General features: G+C 36.3%; 3 protein-coding genes across 3 annotated transcripts in view; 2 read left to right on the forward strand and 1 right to left on the reverse strand.

The window, feature by feature from the left end:
• The window catches only part of pear1 (platelet endothelial aggregation receptor 1), a 43,599-nt gene extending 39,691 nt beyond the window's left edge, over positions 1-3,908 (reverse strand). The window contains exon 1 of the mRNA XM_051866655.1: positions 3,649-3,908. The gene's annotated coding sequence lies outside the window, so the exon portion shown is untranslated. The remainder of the gene's footprint in view (positions 1-3,648) is intronic.
• Positions 3,909-6,560: 2,652 nt separating this feature from the next.
• Positions 6,561-12,521, forward strand: pdia7 (protein disulfide isomerase family A, member 7). The gene is made up of 13 exons (XM_051866118.1): positions 6,561-6,823; positions 7,173-7,251; positions 7,395-7,512; positions 8,136-8,243; positions 8,405-8,534; positions 9,747-9,860; positions 9,991-10,116; positions 10,191-10,373; positions 10,519-10,627; positions 10,711-10,839; positions 11,266-11,345; positions 11,462-11,519; positions 11,593-12,521. The coding sequence occupies exons 1-13, from the start codon at positions 6,681-6,683 to the stop codon at positions 11,680-11,682; spliced, it is 1,467 nt and encodes a 488-aa protein (XP_051722078.1). The 5' UTR covers positions 6,561-6,680; the 3' UTR covers positions 11,683-12,521.
• An 830-nt stretch (positions 12,522-13,351) lies between these two features.
• Positions 13,352-20,768, forward strand: cct3 (chaperonin containing TCP1, subunit 3 (gamma)). The gene is made up of 14 exons (XM_051866644.1): positions 13,352-13,499; positions 14,035-14,096; positions 14,210-14,260; positions 14,380-14,442; positions 14,540-14,636; positions 14,987-15,104; positions 15,272-15,458; positions 17,135-17,284; positions 17,376-17,508; positions 17,606-17,687; positions 18,323-18,503; positions 18,801-19,046; positions 19,167-19,298; positions 20,332-20,768. The coding sequence occupies exons 1-14, from the start codon at positions 13,472-13,474 to the stop codon at positions 20,425-20,427; spliced, it is 1,626 nt and encodes a 541-aa protein (XP_051722604.1). The 5' UTR covers positions 13,352-13,471; the 3' UTR covers positions 20,428-20,768.
• The last annotated feature ends 493 nt before the right edge of the window (positions 20,769-21,261 follow it).

Genomic DNA, 21,261 nt, shown 5'->3' on the forward strand with positions numbered 1-21,261 from the left:
TGTTGAATAAAGTTATTTTGTTTTTTTGGCGCACAAAAAGTATTCTCAGCGCTTCATAACATTAAGGTTGAACCACTTTAGTCACATGAACTGTTTTAAATTCGTCTTTAGTAGCTTTCTGGGCATTTGAAAGTGGTAATAAATATCTTGCTGTCAATGGAGGCCTCACTGAGCCATTGGATTTTATCAAAAATATCTTAATTTGTATTCTGAAGATGAACGAAGGTCTTACGGGTGTGGAACGACATGAGGGTGAGTAATTAATGATAGAATTTTCATTTTTGGGTGTACTAACCCTGTTTATGACCTAATATGTGTAGGTCATATATATTTCACAACAAGGCAGAAATAACAGGATGAGAGTTAGAAGGAGAGACAGAGAAAGAGAGCAGGTATTTGCCAGATGCTGGACTCAGGATGTCCTGGGCACAAGCGAAGAAAAGAGGAAACAGAAGAGTAATTTCCTGTGCTGCCAACAAAATCTGCATCAAAACTAAATATCCATCTAAATCTTTCTTCCATTTGCATCGGATATGCTTGTGTTTGAGGATCTATGATTTAATGTACATTGTGTTTACAATCCATTGTCTGTAAGATAAATAACAATATCCGAGTCCTCAGGTCTCTACTGTCTCCTCCTCTCATTCAGCAGAACACCAGGGAGTTTAACAGAAACAAACAAAAGGAAACATCTTGAGAGAAAATACAGGTCTGTCGTCCAGTGACCATTTCCCATCGGTAGACACTACACACACACACACACTCTCTCACAATACACATGCATATAGTCAAATCTATCTTTTCTGTCTCTTACATATAAAAGACAGTGTGTCCTGACCTCATATTTTACCACAATGAATTTTCCGATTGGATCTCATGGGACAAACTTCAGCACAGTGCCAATATGTCTTTTCCATAATGCTAAAGCAAAAGGAAAAGATGAGGAGGGTTATTATTTTTCCCCTGTCGTCTACCTGATTTAAAATACAACTCTGAGACGGCAGGATGACAGCGGTAGAATCGATCGCTTCAAATGTCAGTCCCAAATATGAAGGAGTGGATTTTTTTGTAACAATGACTTTGCTCTGACTGATATAATAAAAAACAATTACTTTTTGTAACGACTCCTCAGATGTAATGATTTAAGATCATAAACTTGTTCTGAATCACAACAATCACAAGACAAGCTTTACTGCTGGCTGTCATTTTTCAAGAGTTCTCCACTTAAACACTTGTATAAGATTAACAAACACAGCTATGTTTTACCCTAGATGGGTTGTTTGTCTTTTCTTCCGTGCAAACAGGCCCTTCAAAACAACATCACTTTCCCCTCTCCTAATGACTACCAGCACTGCGGCTGTACTTCAAGCCTCTCCAATACCACCGACTTTCAGATCGGACCAAAGATCACAGATCTTGTCACTGACTCTACAACTCTGTGGTGGTTCTGCAGTGAAAATAAACAGGGATTTGCAAACAAAAGTAAACAAAATGCGAAATGAGTTACCAAAAATGCAAAAAATGTCATCCATGTCCAACTCCGTTTTGAACATAAAAGGCTGAACAGTTTCTAAAATTTTCAGTGAGTCTGCGTGAGGTAATCGGCGCTGCTAACACGAGCTCTTGAAACTCCGCCCTCTTCTTAAGAGTAGCAGCTCATTTGCATTTAAAGGGACACACACAAAAATGGAGCGTTTTTGCTCACTCTCAAAAAGTACTTATTTTACATCTTGTAAAAGTGGCATTATATGACCCCTTTAAAAAAATAACAATTGACATTTTTTAAGTACACTCATCACAAAAATAAAGTTTCCAAAAGAAGGTTTTCACAGCGATACCATCAAAGAACCATATTTGGTTCCCCAAAAGAACCTTTCAGTAAACAGTTCTTAAAAGAACCACTTTTTCTTAGTGTGAAGAACATCTTAAAAATCTAAAGAACCTTTTGTGTAATGAAAAGGTTCCATGGATATTAAAGGTTCTTCATGGAACCATCAATGCTAATTAAAAATGCCTTTATTTTTATTTTATTTTGTTGTATAAAGAGATGGGAAGCAGAACCCTGCAGATCCAAAGCCCTCCTCTGGCCTCTGCCTGCAAAAAGCATGAGTTAGAGAGGCTTATGTAAGCATGTGGTGGAAATATTACCCACCGTCCTCATCCGTTAACAAAACACCCCCATCTCATCACCACTGACCTCCGTATGTTCTTTTCTCTATGCTTTTTTTTTTATTTATGCTGAACTCATATAAAGTCACTTTAAAGATATTTTAGAGATTTGCAAAACTTAAATTCAAATATTAAATTCTCTTTTTTGAATGTTTACATATCAGATTCCTTTACAGAAAACAATTCTAGTTTATTAGCTGCTAATTTACAATTAATATCATCACATAAATGATCTAATAACACAAACAGCTGTGAACTACCGTACCAAGAGGCGTAATCCGAAGAATTTCAGTTAAAGAATCAGTGCCAACCCAGTGCTCATGACCCAACAGAGAAATCATATCAACAGCAGATGTTTTTTTATGAGGACCTTAGTATGCTGCTGTCAAGGTGAAAAGTTTCTCCTGTGGAAATCAATTAGAGTCTCTGCTCTCCAGATGTGGAACCATTGGCAGGTACTAGTAATTCTTCCTGCGCTCCTATTCATGACTCTGTCCTGTTCTATGGGATATTGTGGTCTGGAACAAAAAGATGGTGAAACAAGTAGTGGACTCCTTTTAACTGTCTGGAATCAACTAGAACCAAGGTCAAGGTCAACATCTCCTGGGTGGATTAATGTGCTTTTTGCCAATTAAGGTTTTGCGATGCTGGGGTTTGCTTGTGTCTGCAAGCTATTAACACTCCACAATGTCAGGTGGGGAAGCAAGCAAGACTCAAATAGGATGCAATGCTGCTGGATCAACCACAAAAGAGAAAACAAAACAAAAACATTATGGCTCTGATATGACTCAGAGACACAAAGAAAAATAAAATGTTTTTAGGGCAGTGTGTCATTCCACCATTGTCCTTCGCATTACACAGCCACGACTCAGATATTTGTATTATGACAAGCATCAAGCTCAATTCACTCTCTAAATACAAAATATGTGCAAATATAGCACATTTTATTATTCAAATTATGGATTTTTGTCATCTTTGAGGACAAAAACACATGATGGATAAAGCAGCATCAGTCTTTCTACACCTGCTCAAGATCACATCTGTCCCTGATTAGTTCTGAAAAAAGTCAACGGACATTTTTGTTTCAACAGCTAAATTGCACCATAATTACAAGAAACCCATTATTTTTACAATAAAAACAATGTGTGAGCTAACGAAAACTACCTATAAATCTACCTATATAAGTTTCCACTGTTTTGAAGTGTGCATTTACAGTAAACACTATTGATTATACAACTTTAGTTTGCATGAATTATATGGTTTGTTTGAACTGTATTAAATTTAAGAGTTGCCCTAAGAAAAAGCAGTCACATAATCACATCAAAAACAGACTTCAAGAAGTAGGTCAGGGAAGAAGATGGAAACTTCAGTAGACAAAAGCTTCAGGACAAAGATGTGAATAAAAGTAGTCTTTACAAAATTTATGAAAGGTATTAAATTGCATTGAAGTTGTATTTTAGGTAGCGTAAACTTTCTTACCTTACTGGAGAAGTGGCATTGGACTTTATTAATCGAAGTTCTGGGGTGCTGCGTACTGAGGACAATGAAGACTCTCTTACAGAATACAGACGTACGTCCTTTTGTATACTTTATAAACCTGTAAATAAATTTTGCAGCTGAGTTTTGCTCGCAAAATGATCGCTAAACCGGTGTTCGCGTAACCATTAGCTGTATCTCTATCCTATGCGCTGGAGAGCGCGCGACAGTGACAGAACTGCAAGACGAGTCGCTGCTGCGCGAGGAGTGGGCACGCGCTTACGCCTACTGTATTCTGTCCCTCCCACTGTTTAGTGTTCGATTCTAAGTATAGTTTAGCGTCAATTAACAGATATAGAATATATAGGGATATATATAGAACTTACTTTAAAAAGCCATTACAAAACCTTATACAATTACTCCAATCTTAGGATTGAACATTGAAATATTTAATTTTTCATGACATTTCCATACACTACCCATGGTATTATAGGCTACACTAATGTTTATAAGTGTCGACCCTCATGTTTTGTTGAGATGTACTCACTGTTTGTATGCTTGGGATCCCAGAGAGCCCAATGATGTGCTAAAATAATGGGAGTAATTCAGTAATTAATATTTTTCTATCATATTCTTTTAAAACAGTACATTTCTTTGACCTAATAATATTATTGAAGGTTTTCCCCTCTATTTTACCACAAAATATTCATGCACATTTCAGAAATGTGACTAGTATCCTTTCTAGTTGCTTATGTTTGGGGTCAAACAATGTTGAACAATATAATAAAATAAATCAAAATAAGAAACTGGCAGGAGTGTATTATAGTTATAGTTTACTCAAAATGATTGTTTTAGCATGGTCTGGAAAGTTCAATTAGGAATATAAATGGGGGTGTAAAATGGAAAATTCAGGATCTGGAACATCAACAAAGCAGCCCTCTTTCTAAATTACTATTCAGAATGTCTGTTCAAAAATAGCTGGCCAAAAGAAGGCTAACAGCTATGATTGGTAAGCCACTGCACTGAAGGGTCCGTGAGAATGGTTTCCTGCTGGCTTTAATGATAAGTGATGCTCTGGGATGTATTTCCCCATCATGCATTGTATTAACAGATAACACTCTGTAATTTAGGAAATAATAGAGAATGAAGGAAAACAGAGTTTCCGTTTCACTAAGACACTCAGCAAAAGATGGGCTGAGTCAGTTTTGGCATCAGCTTATCATCTGAAGACAGGAACTTTACTTGTACATTGTAAGTCTTGAAATTCCCCATGTGATCTGTTTCCTTTTACAACTTATTGTTGAAAATCTTTAAATAAGTATAATTTTTTTTTATTTTTTATATGCTCTAATGCATTTCTAAAGAGGTCTAATGCATCCCAAATATATTATATTTTACAGCAGTTAATTACAGTTCTCAATTTACAGTTAATTACAGTTCCTATTTAGTGTTCATTTTTTCAGGTTACATCATTACGCCAATAGATGTGGACAAATAACTGTTTGTCATTGAATCATTCACTTAAAGGGTTAGTTCACCCAAAAATGAAATTTCTGTCAGTAAGTACTCATCCTCATGTCGTTCCAAACCCATAAGACCTTCGTTCATCTTCGGAACACAAATTAAGATATTTTTGATGAAATCCACAAGTTTTTTTTTTTTTTAGTTTTTTTTTTTTTTACCACATTCAAGGTCCAGAGAAGTAGTAAAGACATCGTTAAAATAGTCAACATGACTACAGTGGTTCAACCTTAATGTTATGAAGTGACGAGAATACTTTTTGTGCACAAAAACAAAACAAAAGTAACGACTTTATTCAACAATTTTTCCTCTTCCCTGTCAGTCTGTTACGCAGGTGGCCCAGTGAGTGCATTGCAGAGCTTCTGTGTTTACGTCCGAATGCCGGCTAATGACAGAAATTTCATTTTTGGGTGAACTAACCGTTTAACCATCTCTTTTGAAAACAGTGATGTATATAACATTGAATAGGGTTCCATACATTCAAGAACTACCATCACTACTCGAGATGAGTAATGTGTCTAAATTACCCAATACTGACTTTTGTTACATTAAAGCAATATCACAGTTACAGTCAGACCTCGTTGGATATCAGAGTACATCTTATTCATAACAGCACTCTTGGTCCTGTGATATTTCTTAATTATTATATTATATTATATTATATTATATTATATTATATTATATTATATTATATTATATTATATTATTTAATGTCTGTCCAGTCTCAACTGCCGAGTCAAACATCCTTTTGCCAAATAAGCCTCTGATATGATGCTTCTAATGGTGACCCCTAGTGCTAAAATAAATCACTGCATACCTTCTTCTTTGAATTGAATATATATATACATTTTCAAACTAGCCTTATTTAAAAGAATAAAATCTCTGGATGAGCGTAAAAAATCCCATTTGCTGCAGCAGGTCGCATGATTTGCCAAAAAGTCTAAAGGCTTTGTGTGTGTGTTGTTAAAGCAGAAAGGTTCACAGATTAAAACCAAAAGTGCTTGCTGACTAACTTTTGTTCATTGATGTAAATTAAATCTTTCAATTAATCACTGAATATTTAAAAAACGGTGCACTCTCTTATGCTATGTATGACATTAAAATACCATATGACTACTGGTGGTGGGCAATAATAGAGGTTTTATTCCCCATATCTGAGGAGCCTGAGTATGAGGACCTCATCTCAGGGCAGTGGTGGGGAACAGTAGGTCTCTAAGCATCTATTTATAAATATTTAATACTATAAATTCTGCTATATATTTACAAATAATAAACAAACTTTCAAATTCACGTTTATTATTAGTATTGGTATTAGTTTGTTTCTAATGTGTTTATAGGTTATAGTTACAGATACCAATGTGCTGAATTTATCAAACGCGTTCTGCCAGGAGAACGGAGCTTTTGTGGGCCTCCAGGCGACCCATACATACATCTGCTACTCAGCTCAGCACCTCACGCTGCGGGGCTAACTTTATCATTCACGCGTCTCATAGTCTCCGCTGACACCAGTCAAAATGCGTTTACCTTGGTTTATCATCTGTCTAGTATTGACTGTGTGGTGTGCGGAGGGCAGCGATGTGCTCGAGCTCGGAGACTCTGACTTTGACCGGAGCGCAGCCGTGCACGAGACTCTGCTAGTGGAGTTCTTCGCACCTTGGTATGTCCCTATTGCCAGATGTTATAATTATATAAACAAAGCATAATTTCAGCTGCAGCCAGGGTGTGTATTGGTTGTAATTAACAATTTTTTACAGCCACCAGAGCTGGGTTAATGTTTATATCTGGATTTGTGTAGAGAGTGACAATGGTTACGTTAATTGCAGTGCATGAATCTAAAATATGATTTTTGAACCTAAATTATGATGCACATTCACAATTCTCTGATTTAAACAATAATGAATGCCTAAAACATTAGGGGTTAGATGTATTTTAACCTGAAACTGTCAGTTAAAATAGTACAATGCCTTAAATGTATCATTAACACCCCTCATATGATGTTACCACAGGTGTGGTCATTGTCAGCGACTCGCTCCGGAATATGAGGCTGCTGCCACAAAACTGAAAGGGTCACTGTCTCTGGCAAAGGTGAGTGTTGTTGGACCTGTCAGTTCCTGTTACCTAGCTCAATCTTCAGCCTTCTTTATGTTACACAGCTGACTTAATCTGCAAGATTATATTTTTATACATATTTCTATAGTGAATGTGTCTCTTTCCTGTTCTTTGATCAGGTTGACTGCACTGTGAACTCAGAGACCTGTGAACGTTTTGGAGTGAATGGATACCCCACCCTTAAAATCTTCCGCAATGGAGAGGACGCTGGATCTTATGATGGACCCAGAACAGCAGGTTGATACTTTGTTGTGTCTATGCATACAGTACTGTTCAAAAGTTTGGGTTGGTAAGATTTTTTTTAAAAATGTTTTAAAAGAGGTCTCTTATGCTCACCAAGGCTGCATTTATTTGGTAAAAATACAGTAAAACAGAAATATTGTGACATATTATTACCATTTAAAATAACTGATTTCTATTTTAATATATTTAAAAATGTATTTTATTCCTGTGATGGTAAAGCTGAATTTTTAGTAGCCATTACTCCAGTCTTCAGTGTCACATGATCCTTCAGAAAGCATTTGGTGCACAAATAACTTTTCTTATTGTCATCAATGTTGAAAATAGTTGTGCTGTCTAATATTTTAGTGGAAACCATGATGCGTTTGTTTTTCAGGATTCTTTGATGAATAGAAAGTTCAAAAGGACAGCATTTATTTGAAATGGAAATAATTTAACATTATAAATGCCTTTACTGTCACTTTTGAACAGTGCATCCTTGCTGAATAAAAGTATACATTTATTTAAAAAAAAAATCTTACTGAACCCAAACTTTTGAACTCTATTATTTTGTGGTTCCCTTTTTTGGCTGTAATTATTTTAGTTACATGCTTAACTTGCATAAACTTGATCTAAAATAGATGGCATTGTGAGCTACATGAAGAAGCAAGCAGGCCCAAGTTCTGTTGCTCTGCACAGTGAGGCAGATTTGGATTCTTTTGTTGACAACTACGAGGCCAGTGTGGTGGGTGAGTTGAGTTTGTAATACCTGCCAAAACATCTTAAATCCCTCCTGCAGCAGAAGATCAAAACAAATCAGATTTGACTTCTGCATTCATCTTTTGGAACTGAAAGAGGCTGAAGTTCTCTTCTTTCTTCTCTTGCCCTCTTATCTCTTTGTTCATCTCAGGCTTTTTCTCTGGGGAAGATAGTGCACAGCTTGCAGAGTTTCTAAAGGTCTCCAGTGCCCTGAGGGACAGCTATCGATTTGCTCATTCCACTGATGTGGGAACAGGCCTGAAATATGGGGTAGATGGAGAGTATGTATGACATGGAGCATGAAGGAAACATCCACTTGTGAAACTGAGCAAGCAAACTATGATCAGTATTTCATGTTAAAGTTGTTCTCGATGTCCCTTTTTCGACTTGCTGTCAGAGATTGCGCTGAACAAAAATATCTCTACCAAAACCTGAAAATTATTTAGTCTGAAATTTTTTTTAAATACCATACTGTATGTGAAAGCACAGATACTGTTAAGATAAAGGTAAAATAGGTACCAAAGGTAAAATAGTTTAAGGGGTTGTACACAAGTAGGCTGTGAAATGTCCTTTTTAATTAATGGAAATTTTAATATTTGGTATATCAAGATGAAATATACATTTTGGTATTTGAGTACATTTGGTATATCAAGATGAAATGTACGTTTCAGTGTTTGAGTACATTTGGTATATCAAGGAATTTTACAGTTAAAGACCCAAAAGACCAGATATGATGAATGAAGACCTGGAGTCATAGTTTAAAAAAATAAATTGAAGAAAATTTGAAGAATAGTTTGCAGTTTCATCAGCAGAAGCCAGCACCCATAAAGAACCTGCACAGAACACTTTAGCACACATACACAGATACACAGGATTCACAGCTTCTTCAAGGTTGAAGTTGGCCCAGGCTTTAACTATAACAGGAAAGATCCCCAAAACATACTGATAAGTTGTACTTTTCTCTCAGTGAGAGGTACAGACAATATTCATCTTTATTTTCTAGTGTTTGAAGACGAAAAGGAAAATAAATGCTTTAACATATGTTGAAGAAGTCATTCAAATAATTTAATATTTAGAAGAATAAATGTTGATTAATAACTTGATTATAAATCACTCAAAAGATATATATTAAAGCAGCAGTGGATTCCAGAATCCACCCCCTTCAGTTGGTATATTAAGATGAAATGTACATTTTGGTACATTTGATATATTAAGATGAAATATACATTTTGAAATGTAATTTTTCACCAGGGTCTCAGAGATTTTGAGCTTTTTCATTTTTTTTGGAGCGAAGAACAGCCATCAGCCAGATTTCTCCATCCTCAGTGTGGCATCTAAGAAATCATTTGGAATGGCATACATCTGTACAATTTAGAGAAAATCAAAAACAGTTGGTCAAAAATAGAGTATGACAGAAAATGTACAACCCATCACTTGCATTGCAGCTACTGTTCTAATGTTGTATGCTTCTCTACGTCTGTTTTGCATTGCAGGTGTGTTCTGCTGTTTCGTCCCCCTCGCTTAAACAGCAAGTTTGAGGACAATGTGGTGAAATACACAGAATCAGTTTCGATCTCCTCTCTCCGTACATTCATCAGAGACCATGTGTATGTTTCATTTTGTGGGTGATTGGTCAAACAGTTGTGACCCCACATACAAATGTAATTTGATATATTATAATTTGTTTGTATGTGTTACTATTCATGATTTTATTTTTTTCTCTTGCTTTGCTTTTAGATTTGGTCTATGTCCACATCTAACGACAGAAAATAAGGACAGTCTGAGAGGAAGTGACCTGCTTACAGCATATTACAATGTAGATTACTTAAGAAATCTCAAAGGCACAAACTACTGGAGGAACAGGTGAGCGACCAATTATTGGAACCTCAGTGAATTCTTTCTCTTTATAACTTTTCACTTTTCTTTGTCTCTCTCAGAATAATGAAGGTGGCGACACAGTTCCAGGATCGAGGTCTGAGTTTTGCGGTGGCAGATCGACAGGAGTTCCAGGATGAGCTTGAGGAGGAGTTTGGTGTGGGTTCGTCTGAGGGAGGAGACATTCCCCTCGTCACCATCCGGACCACTGCGGGACACAAGTACTCCATGCAGGAAGAATTCACGTGAGTCTTGCAACACACTAGTCTCCACGTAGTGCTTTTCTGTTAACATCCAGTAGGACACGATCAATAGATTTAAAAAAAAAAAAAAAAAAAAAAAAAAGTTTTAAAAAGGTTTTAAAACTTTGGCCTTTGTTTGGTTCTGTAGGCGAGATGGCAAGTCCTTGGAGAGGTTCCTTGAGGATTACTTTGCTAAAAGATTGAAGCGATATGTGAAGTCTGAACCTGTTCCAGAGTCCAACGATGGCCCTGTCAAGGTACATGGACCCACAAAGGTGTTTTTGTCTGTAATGTTTTAAGATAATATTTTCTGGTGTACATCATTCATGTGGTTCCATAGGTCGTGGTTGCTGACACATTTGATGAGATTGTGAATGATCCAGAGAAGGATGTGTTGGTTGAATTTTACGCTCCCTGGTGTGGCCATTGCAAGAATCTGGAGCCCAAATACAAGGAGCTTGGAGAAAAGGTTTTTTAACACAATTTATATACATTATAAATATTTCTTTTTATCAGGTATACACTACCATTCAAAAGTCTGGGTTGGTAAGATTATTTAATGTTTTTGAAAGAGTCTCTGATGCTCACCATGGCTGCATTTATTTGATCAAAATACAGTAAAAACAGTAATATTGTGAAATATTACAATAACTGGTAATACTTTACAATAGGGTTCATTTGTTAACATTAGTTAATTTAGCATTCATTTGAAATAGAAATCTTGTAACATTAGAAATGTTGTAACACTTTACAGCCTTGCTGAATAAAAGTATTAATTTCTTTAAAAAACCTTACTGACCTCAAATGTTTGAACTGTAGTACATGTCAAGAAATAAAGCCACCGTGGACCTCATGCTCATTTTTTGGATTTTGTGTGTGTGTGTGTGTGTCTTAGCTCTCTGGGGATCCAAACATTGTCATTGCTAAAATGGACGCCACAGCTAATGATGTGCCTCCAAATTATGATGTCCAAGGGTAACATTCTGTGTCTCTCTTTATGTCTCTGATCTATTTATAGTCCATTAAAACAGACATTGTGATATTCAGCTTTTTTTTTTCTTGATTCATCACCTGTTTTGTCTGAATTGCAGATTTCCAACCATTTACTTTGTGCCCTCTGGACAAAAAGACCAGCCACAGCGATATGAGGTGAATATAATCATGCACACACAGATTAAAAGACAAATTACTACAATGATGCTTAAGCATTTTTGTCCTGCAGGGTGGTCGTGAGGTTAGTGACTTCATCACCTACCTGAAGAAAGAGGCCACAAATCCGCTCATCTTAGACGAATCAAGGGATGAACTGTAAACAGACATAAAGATGCTGAATTTAGCAGGTGGAGAAATGCACTGATCCACACTGAACTTCAGCCAAATATGTCACACGCAGCTATTCATCATATCCATTGGGATCGTCAAAGCACATGATAAAATTCATCACTTGTAAAATGTTAGTCAGTACACAACTGGACACATGATAAAGAATGTAGTTTACTATATTTATAGTTAAAATACTGTTTTTACATCAGTTATTATTTAACAATCTGCTGCCAAGTTGCCCTAGTTTTCTTTTACTCTCTGTCTTTTATAACAAAATGCACTGCATATGTGAAATATGCTAATTTCCTGTCTCTTTATTTAAACAGAGACTGTTTATAGGTTACTTATCACATACATGTTATGGTAGCATCCCAAAGTGTTCCATTGACTGAATGCTTTTATTTAAGTTAAGAGGATTCACTGCTCGCTGGCTTGTTTAGTTTACAAAATGTTGAAATGTGTTACTGTGTTGGTACTTTAGTTACACAATCCCTTCATAGTCCATTTAGATATTACTATAAAACTTTGTTTCAAGTCTATAGGATGTGTTAGAGATTCTGTAAGCAGTTGACGACTGTGTAATAACAGTCTGAAAAGAATTGGGGTGCCTCTACTACCTCCTCATGTCTGTCTTATCAAATCAATCTTCTGTAAGGGCTTATCTTGGATCGCATCCTTCATCCACACATGAGGATATGAGACGTTAACAACTGTCCCAGGCTAATAATCTTTTAGAAGTTTGACACTTATTTCTTGAACTGTTTATGTAATCACAAAGGGGAGTGTTTTGTGTTTGCAGACACAATAAAGAAATGGACAGACACCTTATTCTGTGTATTGTACCATATTTTTGTTATATATTTTAAAGTACTGTTCTAAAGTTACACAGCAAAATGAGCTTTTATGTTTGTAAATTTATGATCCAAAAACAGTTGTATATAAAATGTCAAATACATTTAGCGTAAATATTGAAAAATATCTTGTTAAATATATTTTCTTTTGTATATCAATAAAACAATATTACAGTATTAAAAGTAAAATCATATTTATTAGTTTATATTTCAGTACATTAATTTATTTTTAATGGTACCTTATAATAGTAAATCACCTCCAACCTTGGTTAACCATTTAACAGTTTTTACTGTAATATTTTTCACATTAAAATTACATTTTTAGTGTAGTCATACATTGGCATACATTTTGAAATGTATACAGTGTATATATATATATATATATATATATATATATGTATGTACATACCCAGGTAATGTATAGAATGCCTAGGAAAAGTATGCAACATAATCACAAAAAAACAGACATTTCATACTTTGTCTACAAACTTTATTCCCGAGGCATTCTAGACAATACCTGCTTTTCACACATTGCCGGTAACATATATAGCCTACTATATAATTTTTTTTTTATATAAATTAGTATAATTATAAAATTATATATAATAATATAATTGTTTAGCAAAATTTATATTTTGGATTAACACTTAAATTGTAATTTTAATTATTTGTAAGTTTATTTTTTATCTAGGAATTATCTTGACAGCTCAGGATTCTTTCGAGAACATTTCAGTTCTGCTCCAGTCTAGTCCCACCTACAAGCTTTGCTGAGCTCTCTTTGATTGGTGGAGATAAGTGTATGTCAAAGGCGTCTCGTTTGCTTATTGGTCCACTGTGTGGCTGAATCCCCAGCCACGCCTCGTGCATCCTCTCCTCTTTCCGTTGTGCGCGTTCTCCGGTACCGGTGATCTAAACCACGCCGCAAATATGATGGGCCGACCGGTTCTCGTGCTTAGTGAGTGCTTTTTTCATTATTCCCTGTGCAAATGTGTAATTGTGGCTTTCGTATGACCCACTGCTGGGCTCGGTAGCAGTTTGAATAAGAGTTTTATTCATGCCGCGATGCTAGAATGCTAAGCTAACTAGTGTGGCATGGGGGCCTCGCGTGTCTGACAAGCTCATGTCAGTGTTCAGATTAGTCATTGTGTTAGCCTCGTAGCTAATTGCTTATTAATAGTAATATTATTTAAGACATTTCACCACAAGTTATACAGTCAATAATAAAACGAACGCTGCTCAATTCGCAGTTATTTGCTAAATTATCCGGCAATAGGTTCTGTCTAACGGACGTTTTAAAGTAATGAATAAGCTAGTAGCACGCTAACTGCGCAGAGGGTGTGCTGACCAGAGCTGCACCCTGTTCATGTTTAGGAATAGACCGATATTGTTTTTGTGTTAGATTTTAAAGCAGTGTGTGCTTTATAAACCATCTTTTCTTATTGAATAAAGGATTGAGAAGATGATTTAATGCACATTGGCTCTATTAACAGGTCAGAACGTCAAGAGGGAATCTGGACGTAAGGTCCAGATAGGAAACATCACTGCGGCTAAAGTGGGTCTATTCTTCTTCTTCTTTTTTTTTTTTTTTTTTTTTTTTAAAACAACTTGCTGACGTGCCAAAATTGGACAAAATCGCTAACCTGCTGCTTCATCTTCCCTTTTCAGACCATAGCAGATGTCATCAGGACATGTCTGGGACCAAGGGCTATGATGAAGGTGTGTGTTTTTAATGTTCAGTCCACATTTATGTTTTGGTGCATTGTCTATTGTGAAATGTGAGAAGTGATATTGCTCTAAAAAGATGTCTGAGGAAATGATTTGTGCTCTGTGTACAGATGCTTCTGGATCCCATGGGTGGTATTGTTATGACCAATGATGGCAATGCCATTCTGAGAGAGGTGATCATGAATTTCACTCCATGAACTCTGATTTGTCAACTAAATTGTCTGTTTTGTATTTATTAAATATTAACAATGTTCTCGCTTTGGCATTCAGATCCAGGTCCAGCACCCTGCTGCCAAGTCCATGATTGAGATTAGCCGCACACAAGATGAGGAGGTTGGAGATGGGACCACCTCTGTCATTATTCTAGGTGAGGGTCAACTGTGTTCTCATTGTGTGTCAGTAGTACAGAGTCTGTGCAATCATAGAAAAATACAGAAAGAATTAGGTGTTGGGTTAAATGTTTACTTGAATAATTACCTTCCTAATTTAGTAATATTAAAACAATATTACTGAAAATCAGTAATATTGTAAATCGTAATTATTTTTTATATATATATATATATATATATATATATATATATATATATATAGATATATATATATATATATAGATATATATTATAGATATATATTATAGATAATTTATAAAATAGTTAACAAATTAATTTTTAATAGCATTTAACATGCTCAAATCCTAATGTAACGTTCTGTGTACAGCGGGTGAGATGCTGTCTGTGGCTGAGCAGTTTCTGGAACAGCAGATGCATCCTACCGTGGTGATCAGTGCATACAGACAGGCTCTGGATGACATGTTGAACATACTCAAAGACATCAGGTAATCACACACACACACAAATAGTTTAATTGTTCTGTATGAGCTCTCAATCATTAAGCAGCCGAGTTTGTCAGTGGATTGGTAGGTGGATGATTGGCTTTGGTGGGCTGAGATTTTCCTGTGCTCTGGAGTCTAATAGTTTCTCTGCTACCTCTTATCTCTCTCAGCACCCCAGTAGATGTGAATAATCGTGACATGATGTTGAAGATAATAAACTCCGCCATCAATACTAAAGCACTCAGCCGCTGGTCCACCTTGGCCTGTAACATCGCTCTGGATGCTGTCCGTACTGTTGAGCTGGAGGAAAATGGACGCAAGGAGATCGACATTAAGAATTATGCCAAAGTCGAGAAGGTAGGACACAGCGGAGAGAATTAAATTTTTCTTCTTGGGTTTACTTCTCTTATTTTAAAGTCTACATCATATACAATAGTGGCAAAAAGTGATGTCTGGCCTAGGAAATTTGACATCTTCACCCTTTATTTAAATATTATTAAAAATGTGTTAAAGATTTTGTAAGCATTCTGCGTAGTTGTGTTTGGAGTCGATTGTTTTATTTGTGATAACGCAATTAAACATGCCAAATTGTGTGGACATCATTTTTGGCCAGGCTGTCATACAAAGAAATTATGAAAACAAGAGAGAACCAATGAAATATTACCAACTGAGTATATTGTAGTCAATACTTTTCCCTATGAGATGTTTTTTCTATCCTTTTTTTTTCGCATTTGCATTTGCAGTATAAAACCTGTAGCTGTAGTTTGTCTTTTTGCCAAATAATTTTGTCAGATAAATACTTTAACCAAATTTAGTGTTTTGTTCTTCCCTCATATTTTACATAAAATATTGATTGATTGAACTTGTAGGGTCATTTAAAAACAAATAAACCCTTGAAAATTCTAGAAAATGTAATGTTTTCCTTCGTTATCTTTAATCAAAATATGATCACTTTCTCTTCACCTGATCAAATCTTTTCTGATCTCACTTAAGTTGTACAAGTTTGATGTTAAAGGGGTGGTTCATTGCGATTTCACTTTTTTAACTTTAGTTAGTGTGTAATGTTGCTGTTAGAGCATAAACAAAGTTACAACGCCCAAAGTTCAATGCAAAGGGAGATATTTACTTTTAAAGAATTGTTTAAGAACTACAACAAACAGCTGGTAGGGACTACAACGAGCTTCTTCCCGGGTTGGTGACATCACTAACCCTAAAATTTACATAAACCCTGCCCCCGAGAACACACAACAAAGAGGGTGAAGCCATGTTATTGCAATACAGTACATAACACACATGCAATAGCATGTCATAAAAGCAAGATGCCAACATGACAAGTTATAACCATAACTAAACTATACCTGTTCTATCTTAATGCAGCATATATTCTCTGGCTCTGTAGGCATTTTACAACAGTTCCCACACAAGCGATTTATAGATTATCATGACATCCAAATCAGCTACATAAATTCGTCAACTAACCATTCGCGTCCTGTTGCATTCTACATGTTGTCACTTCTTCTTGAGTCTCTCCATCATTGACCGACTCTGGTTTGAACATAAAAGGCTGAACAGTTTCTGGCATTTTCAATGAGTCTGAGGTAATTGCCACTCTTGAAACTCCACCCTCTTCTTGAGAGCAGCAGCTCATTTGCATTTAAAGGAACACGCACAAAAACAGAGCGTTTTTGCTCACCCTCAAAAAGTGACAAATTTAACATGTTATAAAATTATCTGTGGGGTATTTTGAGCTAAAACTTCACATACACACTCTGGGGACATCAGAGACTTATTTTATATCTTGTAAAAGTGGCATTATATAACCCCTTTAAACAATAGTCAGATCTAGCCAAAATAAAATAAAGACCAATAGATGATCCAATTCCCAATGGATAAAATTAAGCCCAGGTTTTTTTTTTTGTTTTTTTTTGTGTGTTTTTTTTACAAATGGCAATTCACCTTGGCTTTAAACTGATCGATTAAGTGTTATGCTGTGTCTCTGTACCAAACTGCACTTTGTGTTTGTGTGTGTATAGGTGCCTGGTGGCTTCATCGAGGACTCGTGTGTGCTGAAGGGGGTGATGGTAAACAAGGATGTAACTCATCCCCGTATGCGAAGACTGATTAAGAACCCCAGAATTGTTCTGCTGGACTGCTCTCTGGAGTACAAGAAGGGTGAGAGTCAGGTGAGGTTTTGTCTGAATCCACAAATCCCCTATGATTATGTTTACAGACTTGGTAAAACCCTAACCTTTGACCCTCTCTTTTCCCCCTCAGACTGATATTGAGATCACTCGTGAGGAAGACTTTGCCCGCATCCTACAGATGGAGGAAGAGTACATCCAGCAGATCTGTGAAGAAATCATTCGTCTCAAACCTGACCTGGTCTTCACTGAGAAGGGCATCTCTGGTACTTATGAGCACCCATGCAGTCATGTGTTTATGAGAAGGAATGATAATCTGTTCAGATCACATGTGAGTTGTTCATTTCTTTGTCATTTCTCTAGATCTGGCTCAGCACTATCTGATGAAAGCAAACATCACTGCAATCCGTCGCGTCAGAAAGACGGACAACAACCGCATTGCAAGGTGCAGAAATATCTGCTTTTGTCAATATATTTTATTTTTCTTCTGTAATTTATTGCATAAATGGTTATTTTGCCAGAGGTACATGCACAAAGTGAACCGTTTTCTTTGTTCTAAGGTTCCCATGGTCATGGGAAAACCTGGAAATAATAGATTTTTACATTTTAAATTTCCTTTCTTTTAAATGAATTTGTTTCGCAAATCGGCACAAATGATTCATCAATGAATGGTTCTGTTATTTTAGTCTTTATATACAGCTATAATATTTATTCATATTGTATTTTTATATTTTCAGTTTTCATTGTAATTTGGTTATGTGCCTGTGTCATTTTTGTTTTTTTTCTATATAGCTTTAATTATTTTTGTTTTAGTACTTCAGTGTAAACTTATTTCAGTTATTTGCCATGGCAACATTTCCAATTTTCAAGTTTTTCATCTGTTTATATTTCATTTTATTTTACTTATTTAGCTTAATTTCAATTACCCAAAACAAATGTAATAGTTACAACTGATGGTTCTAAATCAAAATGATTGAAAACCCTGAACCAGTAATCAAAAACTACTGGAGAAGTTATGAAAATGTATTGGTCAAAACGTTTGGCAACCCTTTTAAGTCTACGTCTGCTTGTCTCTCTCAGAGCATGTGGGGCACGTATTGCCAGCAGAACGGACGAGCTCCGTGAAGAGGATGTGGGTACGGGAGCTGGCCTGTTTGAAGTGAAGAAGATCGGCGATGAGTATTTCACCTTTGTGACAGAGTGTAAAGACCCCAAAGCCTGTACCATTCTGCTAAGAGGAGCCAGCAAAGAGATCTTAGCGGTGAGAGACGACAAGAAGAGGGTACCAGAGAGATAAGAACTCTGGGGCCATTGTTAAAAATTCATGACCGTGCAGCGCTCAGAGGAAGATTAATGAGAATGTGTTTTAATCGTTATAAAGAGTCTCACAAAGGTCTCTATAGTCAGAGCAGCCCTCAGGAAGAGGTGCTTAGATATTTCAACAGGCCATTTGTTGAATATTTGATCAGCTCAGCCAGAGTTCTCTGGTACCAGGGGATTTTGCGCAGGTTAATTGACTTGTCACCATTTGACTGATGATCTTTCTCTGCTTTCTCAGGAAGTGGAGCGAAACCTACAGGATGCCATGCAGGTCTGTCGTAATGTCCTGTTGGACCCGCATCTGTTGCCAGGAGGTGGAGCAGTGGAGATGGATGTGTCCCGTCAGCTGATGGAGCGTTCGCGAGCAATGACCGGTGTGGAGCAGTGGCCGTACCGCGCTGTGGCTCATGCCCTGGAGGTCATCCCACGCACACTTATCCAGAACTGTGGAGCATCAGCAATACGTGTGCTCACTTCCCTTAGGGTACATTGATTCAAAAAACGCACATTTAGATTCTTGCATTTTTCTGTCAGCACGTTGCTGCCTCTCCTGAGTAACTGACACTCAATTAAAGTGTTTCTGACGTCTCTGTCTCTTTTCCAGGCCAAGCACACTCAGGAGGGCAGCACCTCATGGGGTGTCAATGGAGAGACAGGAACTCTTGCTGATATGGAGCAGCTGGGGATCTGTGAACCGCTGGCAGTTAAAGCTCAAACCTACAAAACTGCAGTGGAGGTAAAGACAAACTGAGAAAAAACTGCTTTAACAGGGTCACTGCAGGTCCTCAAGTCTTAAATTCAGTTTTATCAAGTTTAAAGGGTTCACCCAAAAATGAAAATTATCCCATAATTTACTTACCCTCAAGACATCCTAGGTGTATATGACTGTCTTCTTTCAATTTTATAATGGGAGTGAATAGTAACCGAGATTTTGAAGCCCAAAAAAGCACATACATCCATCATAAAAGTAATCCATATGACTCCAGTGGGTTAATAAAGGCCTTCTGAAGTGAAGCGATGCATTTTGTAAGAGAAATATCCATATTTGATGGATGTGCTTTTTTGGGCTTCAAAATATCGGTTATTCACTCCCATTATAAAGCTTGGAACAGCCAGAATATTTTTTAATATAACTCCAGTTATGTTTGACTGAAAGAAGAAAGTCATATATATCTAGGATGGCTTGAGGGTGAGTAAATAATGGGATAATGTACATTTTTGGAGGAACTAACCCTTTAAGGCCACAAAAGGTCTTAAATGGTTTAAGAAAAATCTTAATTATTATTTCAAGAGGTCATGTGATTACTAATCTTCAAAAGACTATGAAACTTGCAGCACTCAAACACAAAATAAAAAAACACAATGCTGTTTCAGCTTTATATGAATGTATATTTGTCTTCAGAAATCTTTCGGTGGCATTTTCTTTTCATCTTGCCTCCATATAATGCCCAATGTTTTGCATACAGGGGTCAATTAATTGAATAACCTAATGATTATTTCAGGGCAGCCATCATTGGGGAACATAACCAGTGAGACAAATATATGACCCCTTTAAATGATGATATTTACAGTCACTTTACGGTTGTTAGACATTGTCCTTCCCTGCTCATGTGTTACTAATTTTATTTGTGCAGGTCTTAAAAAAAACCTTAACTGTTGATTTTAAAAAACAAAAAAACACTAACCTTGATTTTAAACACCTGGCGGAATGTTTTTTTTTTATATGACTGATAACAAATTTTCAAAACAAATCTCTTTTTTCCATTTAGACGGCCATCCTGTTACTGCGCATTGATGACATTGTTTCTGGTCACAAGAAGAAGGGAGATAACCAGTCGGGGGGAGCGCCGATGGAGGAACAGTAGAGGGAACAGGAGATACAGAGGATGAAGGAACAAGAGTACAGAAAGGACAGTAATGCAGCAAATGAAGAGCAAATATACACAAGCATTTATCTGTGCAAAACACCATTCTCCAACACAATGTTCTCATCAGAAAGCCATTTGCACTGTTGCTTTGTGTTGTGTCATTAGGCCAGAAGCTCTTCTCACTCATTTTTTTTTTTTCTCCTCTGGCAAAAGAAATAACTCTGGATTGGATTAGGATGTGTTTGTGCTAGTATCTCTGTGCTTCACTTTGCTGGTATTGTTACTTTGTATTTCCTACCGATGATAAATTTCAATCGGTGATAAATTTCAATATCTAACCACGTTGCGTTGAATTATTTGCTTTGTGCTGAAACCCCTACAAATTGTACATAAATTAAGGTATTTATAACACCTTGGTAGTTTACCATGATTCCATGATTTGTAGGGCAATTTAAAAAAAAAAATCAAGAAAGCTGCAAACAAAACTATTTTAACACACTATTTTGAAGATTTATTTGACCAAAAGTTTACATGCATCGAAGTTCAATTACCATTTTCCCAAATGCAACACTTAACAATAAGGTTCAATTCAATAGCATGCATTAGTTATCATGAACTAACAATGAACGAAGTTTACTACATTAATATAGGTTCATATAAATATACTATTCATTCATGATATATTAATACAAATGCTAAGAATGTTTAATACATGTGGAAACGAACATTAAAAGCTGATTAACTTTATGAGATGCTGTAACTCTTGGTTAGTGTGTAGACCCTTATTGTAAAGTTAACAGTTTATGCATTTAATATTAAACGCAGATATTT

The sequence above is a fragment of the Ctenopharyngodon idella genome, chromosome 16, assembly GCF_019924925.1.
Source record: "Ctenopharyngodon idella isolate HZGC_01 chromosome 16, HZGC01, whole genome shotgun sequence".
Lineage (NCBI taxonomy): Eukaryota > Metazoa > Chordata > Actinopteri > Cypriniformes > Xenocyprididae > Ctenopharyngodon > Ctenopharyngodon idella.